Source organism: Leptinotarsa decemlineata, unplaced genomic scaffold (genome assembly GCF_025532065.1).
Source record: "Leptinotarsa decemlineata unplaced genomic scaffold, Ldec_3_MD MMD2_P_RNA_scaffold_4, whole genome shotgun sequence".
NCBI lineage: Eukaryota > Metazoa > Arthropoda > Insecta > Coleoptera > Chrysomelidae > Leptinotarsa > Leptinotarsa decemlineata.
In genome coordinates, this window is record NW_027412531.1 from 569,608 (window position 1) to 582,850 (window position 13,243).

At 37.1% G+C, this 13,243-nt stretch overlaps 1 protein-coding gene across 1 annotated transcript in view; it reads left to right on the forward strand.

Moving 5' to 3' along the window:
- LOC111516908 (uncharacterized) overlaps window positions 1-13,243 on the forward strand; it is a 37,386-nt gene that overhangs the window by 8,154 nt on the left and 15,989 nt on the right. Inside the window, 3 exon segments of the mRNA XM_074186627.1 lie at window positions 537-1,085; window positions 8,066-8,270; window positions 12,703-13,243. Of these exon segments, the coding sequence (XP_074042728.1) occupies window positions 537-1,085; window positions 8,066-8,270; window positions 12,703-13,243 (1,295 nt within the window).

Here is a 13,243-nt window from a genome sequence, read left to right on the forward strand (position 1 = left end):
GTTTCGCTATACAATAGCTCCCTCAAGCATAAAAACAGTTTATGCTTGAAGAAGCTATTGTATAGCGAAACACGTGTCGCGGTTTTTGTAAAACCCTTATAGCGAAAATCATAGAATAAACTCTATTGATTAGTTTTTTAAATATGGATTTTCATCAAGTATCGGCCAGTTCTATTCAATTAGGAACGTTTATGTTTCTTTTATTTTGTAAAATATAGATAGCTTCTTCATGGTTCTTCAGTACAATTTTCATAGTTCTGTTTCTATCAGGGATGTATTTTCCAAGCCGAAATGTATTTTTTATGGTTACTTGATCGGTGAGTCCGCCAAGAATTCTTTTTACTTTTTCAGTATCACTCTTTGCCCTTGTCAAATGGTTATTCTGCAAAAAAAAAAATGAGCAATTCGAAAAATTGTTCTCCTGATAACAATGTATCGAGGGAGTCTTGTTGACTCACCCTGTACATTATAATATAATTAAATTGCTGAAGGAATTATTCAATTGGTTGTACCAAGTTTTTTTTTTTTAATTTCAGCTTTGGCCACAAAGAAATTGAAACGCAATGCCAATCAGTGTAACGTGTGCAAAAAACAGTTCATCAACTTGAAGTCTTTCAAGAAGCACTTGAGAATGCATATCGAAGACCGTCCCTTCAAATGCAAACTGTGTCCTCGAGGATTCACCGAAGAAAATTATTTGAATAATCATATGCGCACCCACGTCCCGGAAGAAGAAAAACCTCACGAGTGTGAAATTTGTAAAAGAAGATTCATCCACATCACGTTGCTGAACAAACATATGTTGAAGCATAGTGGCGAAAAACCATTCGTTTGTAAAATATGCAACAAGGGATGTTACGCCGAAAATAGCCTGTTGAAGCATATGAAAATTCACGAGAAAAAAGAAGGTGATCCTGGACTACTGAAACACATCTGTGATTATTGTAAAACGGAGTTTCCCGATTCTCAGAGTTTATCGATCCATATCAAACAGCATACTGGCGATAGACCTTTTGTGTGTAATATTTGCGGGAAATCCTTCCCACAGAGGTTCAATCTCGAGTTACATTTGAGGACGCATACAGGTAAATAACAAGTCAGTTCGTTTAAAAAACTTGAAGCCCAACATATTTCCATGTAATCGATATTTAGTTTCATAACCTTCGATGGAACTTCGAAAATGCTTTCAAATCGTGGAAGTAGAGACCAAGGGAATAAGCACTCAAAGCGTCGAGTGACGACTGAAGTGTTAGATAAATCTAACCGTATTAGTCGTGATTTATAGAATTTTCCAGGGCCGTAATTTGACGTGTTAGGAATCACACGTTAAAAGATAAGACCTCGTTAATCCTTAGCTCGCACAAGTTTCGACTTCTGAGGGTTGTCGTTCGTAGGGGTGCGACAGCTGGTTAACGGAAAAACAGATTTGAAACAGATTTAAAAGGGAATAATTCACATAATTATAATCAAATATTACCGAAACATCCAGGAATATAAAATTTAATTTAATTTCTCAGTATGAAGTGAACGTCGACGATACAAAAACTACAACAAAAAATACAGGTCCGTACTTAAAAATTGAAAGATGGGGGTGTCTCAAGTCAGGTGACACCCTGTATAAAAGATTCATGAACATATTCTGATAGCTCACATCGAGTACCAATAGCAAAATGTGGACAGATTTTCAATATGTGTGTGAATAAAGAAAATATAGACAAAAAATAATTTGGGATATTTTTGTTTTTTCTGTATATCTCCAGAACCAAAAGAGCTATATTCGATTTTTTTACATCATTGAATAGGTCTCTAAAATACGCAACTTTGCCACGATTTAACCGACATTCTATCTCTTATCGTTTACGAGATCCCCATGTACAGAAACCAATTTGAATAGCCCTGTACATACAGGGTGATTCAAAAGTACTTTGACAAACTTCAGGAGGTGATTCCTCACAATATTCTAATATGAATTGTCCAAATGAATAAATGTCCGGAAACGCTTCGTTTTCAAGATACAGGATGTTGAAGTTTTATTTTTATTTACGTTTTTTTCAAATAACTTTTGAAATACTGAACTTAATTGAACGAAACTTGGTAATAGGAGGTTTTTGAGGTGTCGAATTCGAACCTGATGTTCTTATTGCTCTTACTCGTAGGGGGCGCCACCTACACGTCTTTCTCTTTTTTAAAGATTCATAACTTTTTTGGGCGTACTTCTAGCACATTTTTCAGTAAAAAAATCGATTCCTCTATAATATCTACGTAAATAAGCTACCCTTGTTACTAGTCGCTGTAAGCAACCGTTTTCTAAATATTTGGACTTGAAAACTTCAAGTCGATTATTTGATAATCGATGCATGTTGAAGTTATTACGAATATTTTGCATTTTTCACAAGAATGCTTTGGAAATGAATTTGACGTTTTACTCGTTTGAAGAGGTCATTACTGTTGGGTACGTTCCTTTATGACATCCTTAAGCGAAATAGTTATTTTTGTATCAAGGGTGCATAATCAGTATTTGTTTTAATAAAATTTGCAAGAAATTTCAACATTTTATTTCAGGAAATTTTGAATATGTAGAATAAACTAAAATAAACGAAACTAAATTGTATTCAAATAAATTGTTGGAAGTGTCCACCTTCAGTGAAGAAACAGGCAGTCAGTCGTCTAGTCATTGAATCTCGTACCCGCTCAAAAATTATTGGTGTGTTTCTTATTGTTTCACAGGCGTCCACTATTCGGTTTCTTAGATCTTCCTCGTTCACTACTGGAGTCTTATAAACTAGTGACTTCAAATGTCCCCAAAAATAAAAATCTATCGGGTTTAGATCTGGGGACCTTGGTGCCCACGCCTGGTTAGGTTCTTCTACCCCCTACCGATCCATCGATTTGGATAGACTGTGTTAAGGAATTCCCTGGCTACAACGCTAAAATGGGCCGGAGCCTCATCATGCATAAACCACATGCGGATAAGAATTTCTAATGGTACATTCTGAAGTAGTCCCGGCAATTTATTTTCTGAAAAGTGTCTGTAAGTTGCGCCATTCAGTCGGAGCGGAAGAAAGAAAGGACCTATCAAGTATTTATCAATTATTGCCGCCCATACATTAACAGAAAATTGATACTGATAATGCCTTTCACTAACTGCGTGCGGATTTTCGAGAGCCTAAACATGGTTGTTATGAAAGTTTGTGATAGCATTTCGGGAGAAGTTTGCCTCGTCCGTGGAGAGTACATATCTTAAATATTGAGGATTTCCAGCCAATTTTCTCAAAAACCATTGACACATAGTAATGCGTTGGGGAAAGTCTCGTGGCAAAAGAGCTTGTCCCCTTTGAATATGGTATGGATAAAACTGTTGATCGTGGATAATTCTCCAAACTGTGGACTGAGTAGAATTGACAGCTTCAGCAATTACTCTTGTGTTAGTTTCTGGAAATCGCTCCTGGTAAATACGTCTTGCTTCGCGCGCATTGGCATCCGCAAGGCCATAAACGAAATGCATATCGGCTAAATGAGCATTATTGTTTAAATAATCCATTTTTTCAAAATGAGTGTTTTCTACTTCTACTTACGGAAACTTCAACAAAACGTCTAACTGTCACAAAATATGTAATTACCAAAACTACTCACAAACGTCAAATTTATTTCCAAAGCATTCTTGTGAATAATGCAAAATGTTCGTAATAACTTCAACATGCATCGATTATCAAATAATCGACTTGAAGTTTTCAAGAACAAATATTTAGAAAACGGTTGCTTACAGCGACTAGTAACAAGGGTAGCTTATTTACGTAGATATGATAGAGGAATCGATTTTTTTACTGAAAAATGTGCTAGAAGTACGCCCAAAAAAGTTATGAATCTTTAAAAAAGAGAAAGCCGTGTAGGTGGCGCCCCCTACGAGTAAGAGCAATAAGAACATCAGGTTCGAATTCGACACCTCAAAAACCTCCTATTACCAAGTTTCGTTTAATTAAGTTCAGTATTTCAAAAGTTATTTGAAAAAAACGAAAATAAAAATAAAACTTCAACATCCTGTATCTTGGAAACGGAACGTTTCCGGACATTTATTTATTTGGACAATTCATATTAGAATATTGTGAGGAGTCACCTCCTGAAGTTTGTCAAAGTACTTTTGAATCACCGTGTATAAGGAGGCATATTGCAATATAAAAAGAAAGTTTATGGTGCATTTCTTTAATGTCCCCTATTATCAATTCAAAAAATTTAAATATGGGATAATGAAATTAGGGCATGAATACTTTATTTTTGAGTGAAATTGACAGACGAAACTTTCAAGATGGCGACTGGGCGCCATCTTAGAAACAAAAATTAAAGGGAAGGGGGTCTTGTGACACATCTTTTGGAAGCTCCTGACAAATGCTTCAACCCTAGAATATAATTTTTGAACACAGTAACACAAATATCTCTACAAATATTTATTATTCTCTGCCGTATATTCAACATTGAAACAGGTTCAGTTTCGTACACCTTTTGCCTCATAATGCTTATAAAAAAAGCCTCATAAAAAAAGTACAGAGCTCCATCTTGAAAGTTTCATCTGTCAATTTAACTTCAAAATAAAGTATTCATGCATTAGTTTCATTATCCCAAATTTTGAGTTGACCCCATTCAAAAAATAAAAGGGGGGGAGGCATTAAAGAAATGCACTGTATATATATTAGATTCCATTTTATAGCAAAGCAAACCAATTTTAAAGAAACAAAAATACAGCTTTATAATATCACAGGCAGATCGCCTGTGAACTACAACAAACAACAGGTTTATCGTCGCCCTCAGCTTAGTTCGAGGAATGATACTCTGACGGAATTCGATTTTCAATTATCGGAAATCATCGACTTTATGTTGATGATATACAACACTGACGAGTGGCCAAACAGCCACTGACGAGTGGCCAAACAGCCACTGACGAGTGGCCAAGCAGCCCGAAACCGTCTGCAAGTGTGTTCCAATAATTGAAAATCTATTGCGGCAGTTGTATCGCCAACAGCATATGCAGGAATAACTTCAGTGAAGAATCCTGCACTGACACCTGTCGGATATAATCCAATGCCCTTCGTGGTATTAGCCAGGGGAGTAGTTGTTTTCTGATAGGTGTCAGTCCATTAACCTACTGTGTAGGGCAGTGGTCGCTAACCTGTCGATCGCGAGCTACCGGTAGCTCGCGGAGGCAATTCTGGTAGCTCTCACATCGGTTTTAATTTAAAAAATACAAACTGCAAAAATCAGAGAAGCTTCCAAGAATTCCACAAAAAATCTAATTGTCAATATTAAACATAAACAGCGGCAACGTTGCGGTGAGCGATCTGCCGCTGACGCCATCAAGCTAGAATCGGCTAGAACCGACCAGCCGGACCAGCGCGTTAGTGTTCGAGAACGATCTGGATTGCTTTGAACGGGATAAATACGCACGGCGCGGCGACATTGCGCTTAGTTTAAAACTGAACGCGTAACCAACGTCCAGCGGTTGGGTTAGTAGAGAACAACAAAAATAATATGGTAAGCAGTTGTAAGAAAGTAAAGACATACCACTTTCATTCGGAATGGGAAGAACAATACTTTTTTACAGAAGTTGAAGATAAAAATGTGTGTTGAGAGACATCATAAAACTGTACATTCTAATTTTGAAAAATCATTCCCACTACATTCTGCCGCCAGAAAGGAGAAACTGAAACAGTTAAAAAAGCAGTTAATTGGACAACAATCAATATTTTTAAGAACAGTCGACAAAAATAAGGCTGCAACTGAAGCATCGTACCGTGTGTCCCAGATAATTGCACAAAAAAAGAAACCTTATGAAGACGGGGAAATGATAAAACAGGCGTTTTTAGAAGCTGCTGATTCGTTATTTGCCAACTTTAGAAATAAAGACGAGATAGTTTCAGCTATAATTTTTTCACTTCAACTGGATGGTTCAACAGATGTCATTGACACTGCCCAGATGGCCGTGTTCGTCAGGATGGTTTTTAGTGATTTTACGATTAAAGAAGATCTTTTGAAGTTCATTCCACTGAAAGGAGACACTACTGGACATGAGTTGTTTTCTCATCTAAAAAAGATTATTTCTTCCGAGAAATTTCCAATATCGAAAATGGTAGGCTTGACAACCGATGGCGCTCCAGCTATGGTGGGTTGTGATAAGGGTCTGGTGGCGTTATGTCGTAAAGATGAAACTTTTCCGCAATTTCTCTGTTACCACTGCATTATCCATCGGCAAGCATTATGTGGAAATTTCCTGAAACTAAACAACGTTATGAAACTGGTGGTAACAATTGTGAACAACATTAGAACTCAAGCGTTACAAAGAAGATTATTCAGAACTTTGGCCGATGAAGTTGACTGTCAATACGGGGACCTACTCCTTTACTCTGAAGTCCGATGGTTAAGTAGAGGACGGGTGCTGAAACGTTTTAATGATGTCCTATCTGGCATAGTTCAATTTTCCAAACAACGCGATGAACCGACTCCGGAACTGGAAAATTCAATCTGGCTTAGAGATTTTGGTTTTCTCGTGGACATTACAGAGAAATTAAACGAACTTAATTTGCAGCTTCAGGGGAGAGACAAAGAACTAGCGGAAATGATTTCTGATATAAAAGCATTTTTCAAAAAGCTGGAGTTTTGGGAACAAAACCTAATTAACAGCGATGCCAAGCATTTTCCTATTCTTTCAGAAAAAATATCTCAAAATCCATTAGAACCCTATGACAACAAATATCATGTAGAAATAATTTCTACCCTGAAGAATAACTTCAAAAATCGTTTTAAGGATTTCAATGAAATGGCTTTAGTAGCGCAGTTTGTTGTTTCACCCTTAATGGAAATTGATATCCAACAGTTTGCAACTTGTGTTATGCAGAACTTTGGCGAAGACATCGCTGCAACAGAAATGGAAGTCATTGAGTTTCAAAATGATTTAGCCTCAAAATCGTTAGTCTCAAGTACTGAATGTATCTGGCCTATTGTAAGTAAAGACAAATATTCAGTTCTATGCCGTGTTGCTTCGAAAATGAACCAGTTCAACCTATTTGTGTGAATCTTCCTTTTCCAATATGAAGTTTATTAAGAACAAATATCGCAATCGACCTACAAATGAACATTTGGATAATTGTATTCGAATGGCTGCATCAAATTATACTGCAAACATTAAAAAAATTATCGATGAGTCTGAGTGTCAGCCTTCTCATTGAACGTGCTTTTTTATTTTTCAATGTTTATGTCCATGATAGTGCGTTACTTTTTTGTTATTATTATTAACTATTTTTAAATCATACGTGACATGCCGTTGTGGCTGGATAAAAGTTTGTATTTATTTTTTAAACACCTTCGTTTGATAGGTAGAAATGTAGCTATGAACAAGTACGTACTAGTACTATTAGTTATTTTGTTATTAGTTTATTATTAGTACCTATGTATTATGTATAACCAGTTAAATAGTGAAATAAATACATATAATGATAAATTAACTGTGGATTATTTCATTTACGTTGCGTTACGTGGCTTCCGTGTTGGCGGCCACTGGTGTAGGGTGTTGAGACTGGCCTGAACGAATTGTTCTTTTAGATGATTTGATTTATAGCCAGTCTTCAAGTATGCCCACTGACTATACGTGAAAGTTAATGGAAGGTGTTATTTTCTTAATATGAGTTTTATTAATATTGGATCCATAAGTATTCATACTATTCCATATTTGTACTTAAACGCCTTCAGCGCCAAAACCCCTAACCACACCTCAGGCTTGACTTGTACGCGCCTATGGTCTCACTTATGCACAATCCATTGGTTCCTACTTCCACGTTTCAAATCCTCATTGAGAGAGGAGAGTAAGGTCTATAAACGAGAAATGATAAATTTAATTTTGAACCTCAATCATTTAGATCAATGTCCAACTATGCAAAACTCCACTCTGGCTGAGCTTAAATTTTTTTGTCGCAGTTTTTTTGCTGTACTTTCATCTCCCATTTCACTGTTGAAAGTTGTCAAAAAAAAAATGAAATTGACAAAAGCATTTGACACTTTATACCCGGTTTACATATTTCAGGTGAGAGACCCTTTCAGTGTGAAGTTTGCAAAAATGGTTATGTATCTAAGGCAAGCTTAAAGATTCATATGAGAACTCACACGAATGAGCGTCCATTCGTTTGCAATTTCTGTGGAAAAGCTTTTCGCCAGTCGGGGGATCTTACGAGCCACAAACGTCTTCATGGAACTGAAAAACCAATTGAATGTTCCGTTTGCCAAAAAAGGTTTGTTATTCTTCATTTTTGTAATCATTAGACCGTACAATTGGAAAGAACACAGTCAATCAATTTTTGGGTTGAATACAGACAGTTGAAAATGATGGTGACTGTTGAAGGTTTGTAATAAGTTCTGAAGTTTTGTTCAAGTTTGTTCCAACCAGAATATAAACTTAAGGAGAGTTTTTATTAGGTCTTGTTATCACATCTGACGAAAACTTTTCTTGAGGAGAAGCATTAATCTTCCTCTAAATAAATATTGTTTAAAAAAACTAAAAATCACGCTTTTAAAGAACATCAAACTAGAAAAAGTTAAACATTTTTTTTTTAAATAGGCTTCAAACAATAACGATCAAAAAATACACACATCGGAAAAGTCTAGGGATATTTTTATAACATACTAAATATCATAAAAATAAATGCATGAGGTCGTTTAATTTCGATTAAATTGCTACACTCGACCACCCTGTAGATTTCTATGGGTTGAACAAAGCCTGCAAGAACGGTAACTAATTTTTTATCAAGTTTTTTACAAACTGTAGGTTTTCTGCTGAAATGAATAATCTGAAAGTGTCGAGTTTGTACATTCTATGCAGTTCTTGCTCAGCAATTAAACTGGAAATATTGTGCTTTAACATGGAACGCCATCACTTACCATTGGCTGAGATGAATAGAGCTGTAGGGCTTCTTCAAGGTGGTATGCGACAAAATGATGTAGCTCTTCGTTTGGGGGGCTCCCAAAGTGTTATCAGTCGATTGTGGCGGCGTTTCCGTGAAACTGGCAGTCCAGCCGAACAACATCCAGGGCGAGGACGCGCTACAACTGCAGTTCAAGACCGATTTTTGGTCTTAACCGCAAGAAGACAACCGACAATCACAGCACCTGAGTTGGTTAACGTGTTGCAGCAGACGCACCAGGTAACCATTGGTCGTGATACTGTCAGAAATCGACTGCATGAAGCAGATCTCCACAACAGAAGGCTGCTTAGATGTCCACCTTTGTCGAGAGGCAATCGCGGTAGAAGATTAGAGTGGTATCAAGAACATCAAAACTGGGATGCAAATGATTGGGCCACAGTTTTGTTTACAGACGAATCCAGATTTGGATTTCATCCAGATTCTCGTCGAGTAAGACTGTGGAGACGACCTGGAAATAATGAACATTTGAGACACGTCCAGGAAGTCCACACATACAGAGGTGGTACAGTAATGCTATGGGGCGGAATCATGATCGGCGGCAGAACCGATCTCGTTTTTCCAAATCGCTCCCTCACAGCTCGACAGTACCTCGACACCATTCGTCTACCTATCGTCCGTCCGTTTGCTGGTGCTGTTGGTGAAAACTCCCACCTAATGCACGATAATGCTCGTCCACATGTCGCGCGTCTAGTGACTGACTGGCTCACCAACGAAGGAGTTGATGTATTGCCATGGCCAGCACAATCACCGGACCTGAATCCCATCGAACATGTGTGGGACATGCTTCAACGAAGAATTACTCCGCATATGGGGAACATTCACACAACGTTTCAATTGAATGGGCAAATGTACCTCAACAAGACATTGAAAATCTCATTTTGTCGATGCACGATAGATGTAGGGCCGTAATAAACCAGCGTGGAGGCCATACTTTGTACTGATTCCAATTTTTTTTCTATTATGATTTTTTTTCAGGGTGCCAAAGAAGAGCCATATTTTTTTTTTAGTTTTGCTTATATGCGCACTCAGTATTTTTGACCATTTAATGAATTTTGTTGTAAGTTACATTCGTTTAATAATCACCCGTCAACTTTTTTTCCCTAAAGCGATCTAAAAAAATTATTGCCATTTTCAAAAATATCCCTAGACTTTTCCGATGTGTGTACTAGTATTATTGTGAAAAAAGCGCAGGCGCCTAATATACAAAAATTATGGCACAAAGCGACCATGCTTTCTTCACAATAATACTAGTATTTTTCGATCTTTATTGTTTTATGTTTATTTAACAAAAATATTTTCAACTTTTTAGTTCGATGTTCTTTAAAAGCGTGTTTTTTTAGTTTCTTTAAACTATATTTATTTTTCTAAAGAAATGAACTTTAAACGTTCAAGCCAGTCTCGTATATACCTACACAGTAGGTTGAATGGACTAACGCCTATCAGAAAACAACTACTCCCCTGACTAATACCACGAAGGGCATTGGATTATATCTGTCAGGCGTCAGTACAGGAATGTCTCTTGGGTTTTTTGCCCAAAATAAACCAGTTATTTTACGAACAACTACAGAAATACATCGTCATAAATGCGAACTGGATTTATTGTTATTTTGTAGTTAGTACCTGCATTAAATGATTAAATTATTAATTTTTTAATAACAAAACACACAACATGTAGAAATTACAGTAAATGTTCAATATGTTTACCTTCAGACATTACGCATGCGTCGGCGCATTGAGCCACGTATTCGCTCAAATATTCCTGGAGTCTCTCTGATTACACTGCATGTATCGATGATGCGGTTTCTTAAGTCCTTTACATCGCGAACAGGAGTACTATAAAACAAATGCTGTAAATGGCCCCAAATAGAGAAATCGAGAGGATTGAGATCCGGGGATCGAGCGGGCCAGTTCTGTGGTCCTCCTTGACCTATCCACTGATTTGCATATGTTTCAGTTAAATGCTGACGTGCTACTTGATTAAAATGGACGGAAGCCCCGTCATGCATAAAAAACATATCCTTTCTGACGCCCAAAGGAACTCCCTCCAGCACTTCTCTTTAAAATTGAACGTATGCCCCACCATCTAATCGAGGAGGTAGAAAATGAGGCCCAATTAAATCATCCCCAATAACTTCGAGCCACACGTTAAGAGAAAACTGTTCTTGATGGTTAGTTTCGACAATAACGTGAGTGTTTTCATCAGCCCATAAGTGGTAATTATGAAAAATCTTGTCCCGAGAAAAACTATATTCGTCCGTGAATTCTATCGTTTTCATAAAGTCACAATTTCTTCTAATCATTTCCAGCACCCAATTGCAAAATTAAAGACGGTTCGGAAAGTCTCGCGGTAACAGTGCCTGTACTCGTTGCAGGTGGTGAGGGTATAAGAGTTGTTCCTTTAAAATTCGAAATACCGTCATATGATCAACATTTAGCTGGAAAGCAATTTTTCTACTACTGGTAGTAGGTTGTTCTTCAATCAAATTAAGTACTGCTTCCTCAAGCTGTGGTGTTCGTACTTCTGACCACAATCCTGCGTTCTTTTGTCAAATGAACCATATTCTCGTAATCGTTGATGAAGTCGAGCAATTATTCTATGTGAAGGATGCTGCCATTGAGGATACATTTCAGCACATCTTCTAGAAGCTTCTAACCCATTCCCCTGCGACAGACCGTAAACGTAATGCATATCAGCCATTTCCTCATTTGTGTATGCCATTTTAATAACAAATGAATTATTAAAGTAACAAATTAAGAACAGGACAACAACACACAATTAGTATTGATTCAATGTCGAAAATTCACAAACTGACAGCGTCATACCAATTCAATTGTCACTATCGCTAAAGGCGACCTACTAGATAGATTAGTTTCGTAATTTCGCATTTATGGCGATGTATCTCTGTAGTCGTTCCTAAAATAATTTTTTGCTGCGAACTGGTTTATTTTGGGCCAAAAACCCAAGAGAAATTATTTGTTTAGAATGAAACAGGCTATCGGAAATACATTTTTAAATGGTAAACAAATAATAAGACAAAAAGTTACATTGGAAATAAATTTTAGGGGTTGCGTTTTCCACCCCTCACACCCATGGGGTGAACCAAATAAATTTTTGGCTAAGTGTCTTTTTGGTAGTACAAAAGGTCAGGTTAATTGCAATATTGTAACTTTTTTAGTGCTTGTGAAAAAAATTGTTATACAAATTTTATGTACCCCCTTTAAGGGGCTGTATCTTAACAAGGGATGCTCCAATGAAATTTCTTTATATGAAAGATCCTATCTTTTTTTCGATGAGGAATCACCTCCTTAAATATTTTACACTTATTTAGTTACGCCCTGTAGAGGAAGATAGGTTAGGTGCACAAAATGTCATATGTCACAGAATGTCTCGGAACATAAGTAAACAGAACAGCACGCCTCTGAAATATGTCATCTTTGTTTGTCTCATCCAGGTAACAGATTCATTGTCCTTTATTAGCTATAACCGATGTTGCCAAATGGTGAAATAGAAACGAATCCCTTTAAATGTTGAATGCATTATTTCATTCCTCTTTTTTAAGTATTTAAATATTTTTTTAAAGAAAAAGGTTGAAATGATAAGTTTAAAACGCGTTGTTTTAGAGCTCTTTTATGAAAACTACTTGATTTTCGTCAGGAGGAACATGCCCCATTGCCCTTGATTTCATTTAAAAATATTTTTTGTAATGCTTCAATTATTATTTAGCGTTTTTTTTTTTTTTAGATTCACTACAGTGATGAAGCTGAAGTATCATATGAGAAACCATACTGGCGAACGTCCCTACGTTTGTTCCGTGTGTGGCAGAGGATTCACCGTTAATACAATATTACTCAGGCATATGAGGGTTCATTCTGGAGAACGCCCTTATGTTTGTGTAACTTGTGGGAAGGCGTTCTCGCAATCTAGTACTCTCAATACACACATGAAAGTCCACGCTCCATCGCCAAAGTATCCTCAAGAACAAAGGTCGACCAAATTCCAAGAAAACAGCGACACAAAGTACCACAACCAGCAGCACACCCAGCAGAGGCCACTACATAACCCAGATCACTCGAATCGACTTGTACAGGCAGGAGACAGCAGGATGATTCAAAACGAACCTATTCAGCGGATGCTGTCAGATAATAACCGCATGCTCAGCACTGATGGATCGAGATTAGTGGACAGTTCGCAAATGTTGACCGATAACAGAGTTCTCGAAGATGCCACAAGGTTGTTGCAAAACGATAGTACAAGACTGTTGATCGATATTACTGACCCCCAC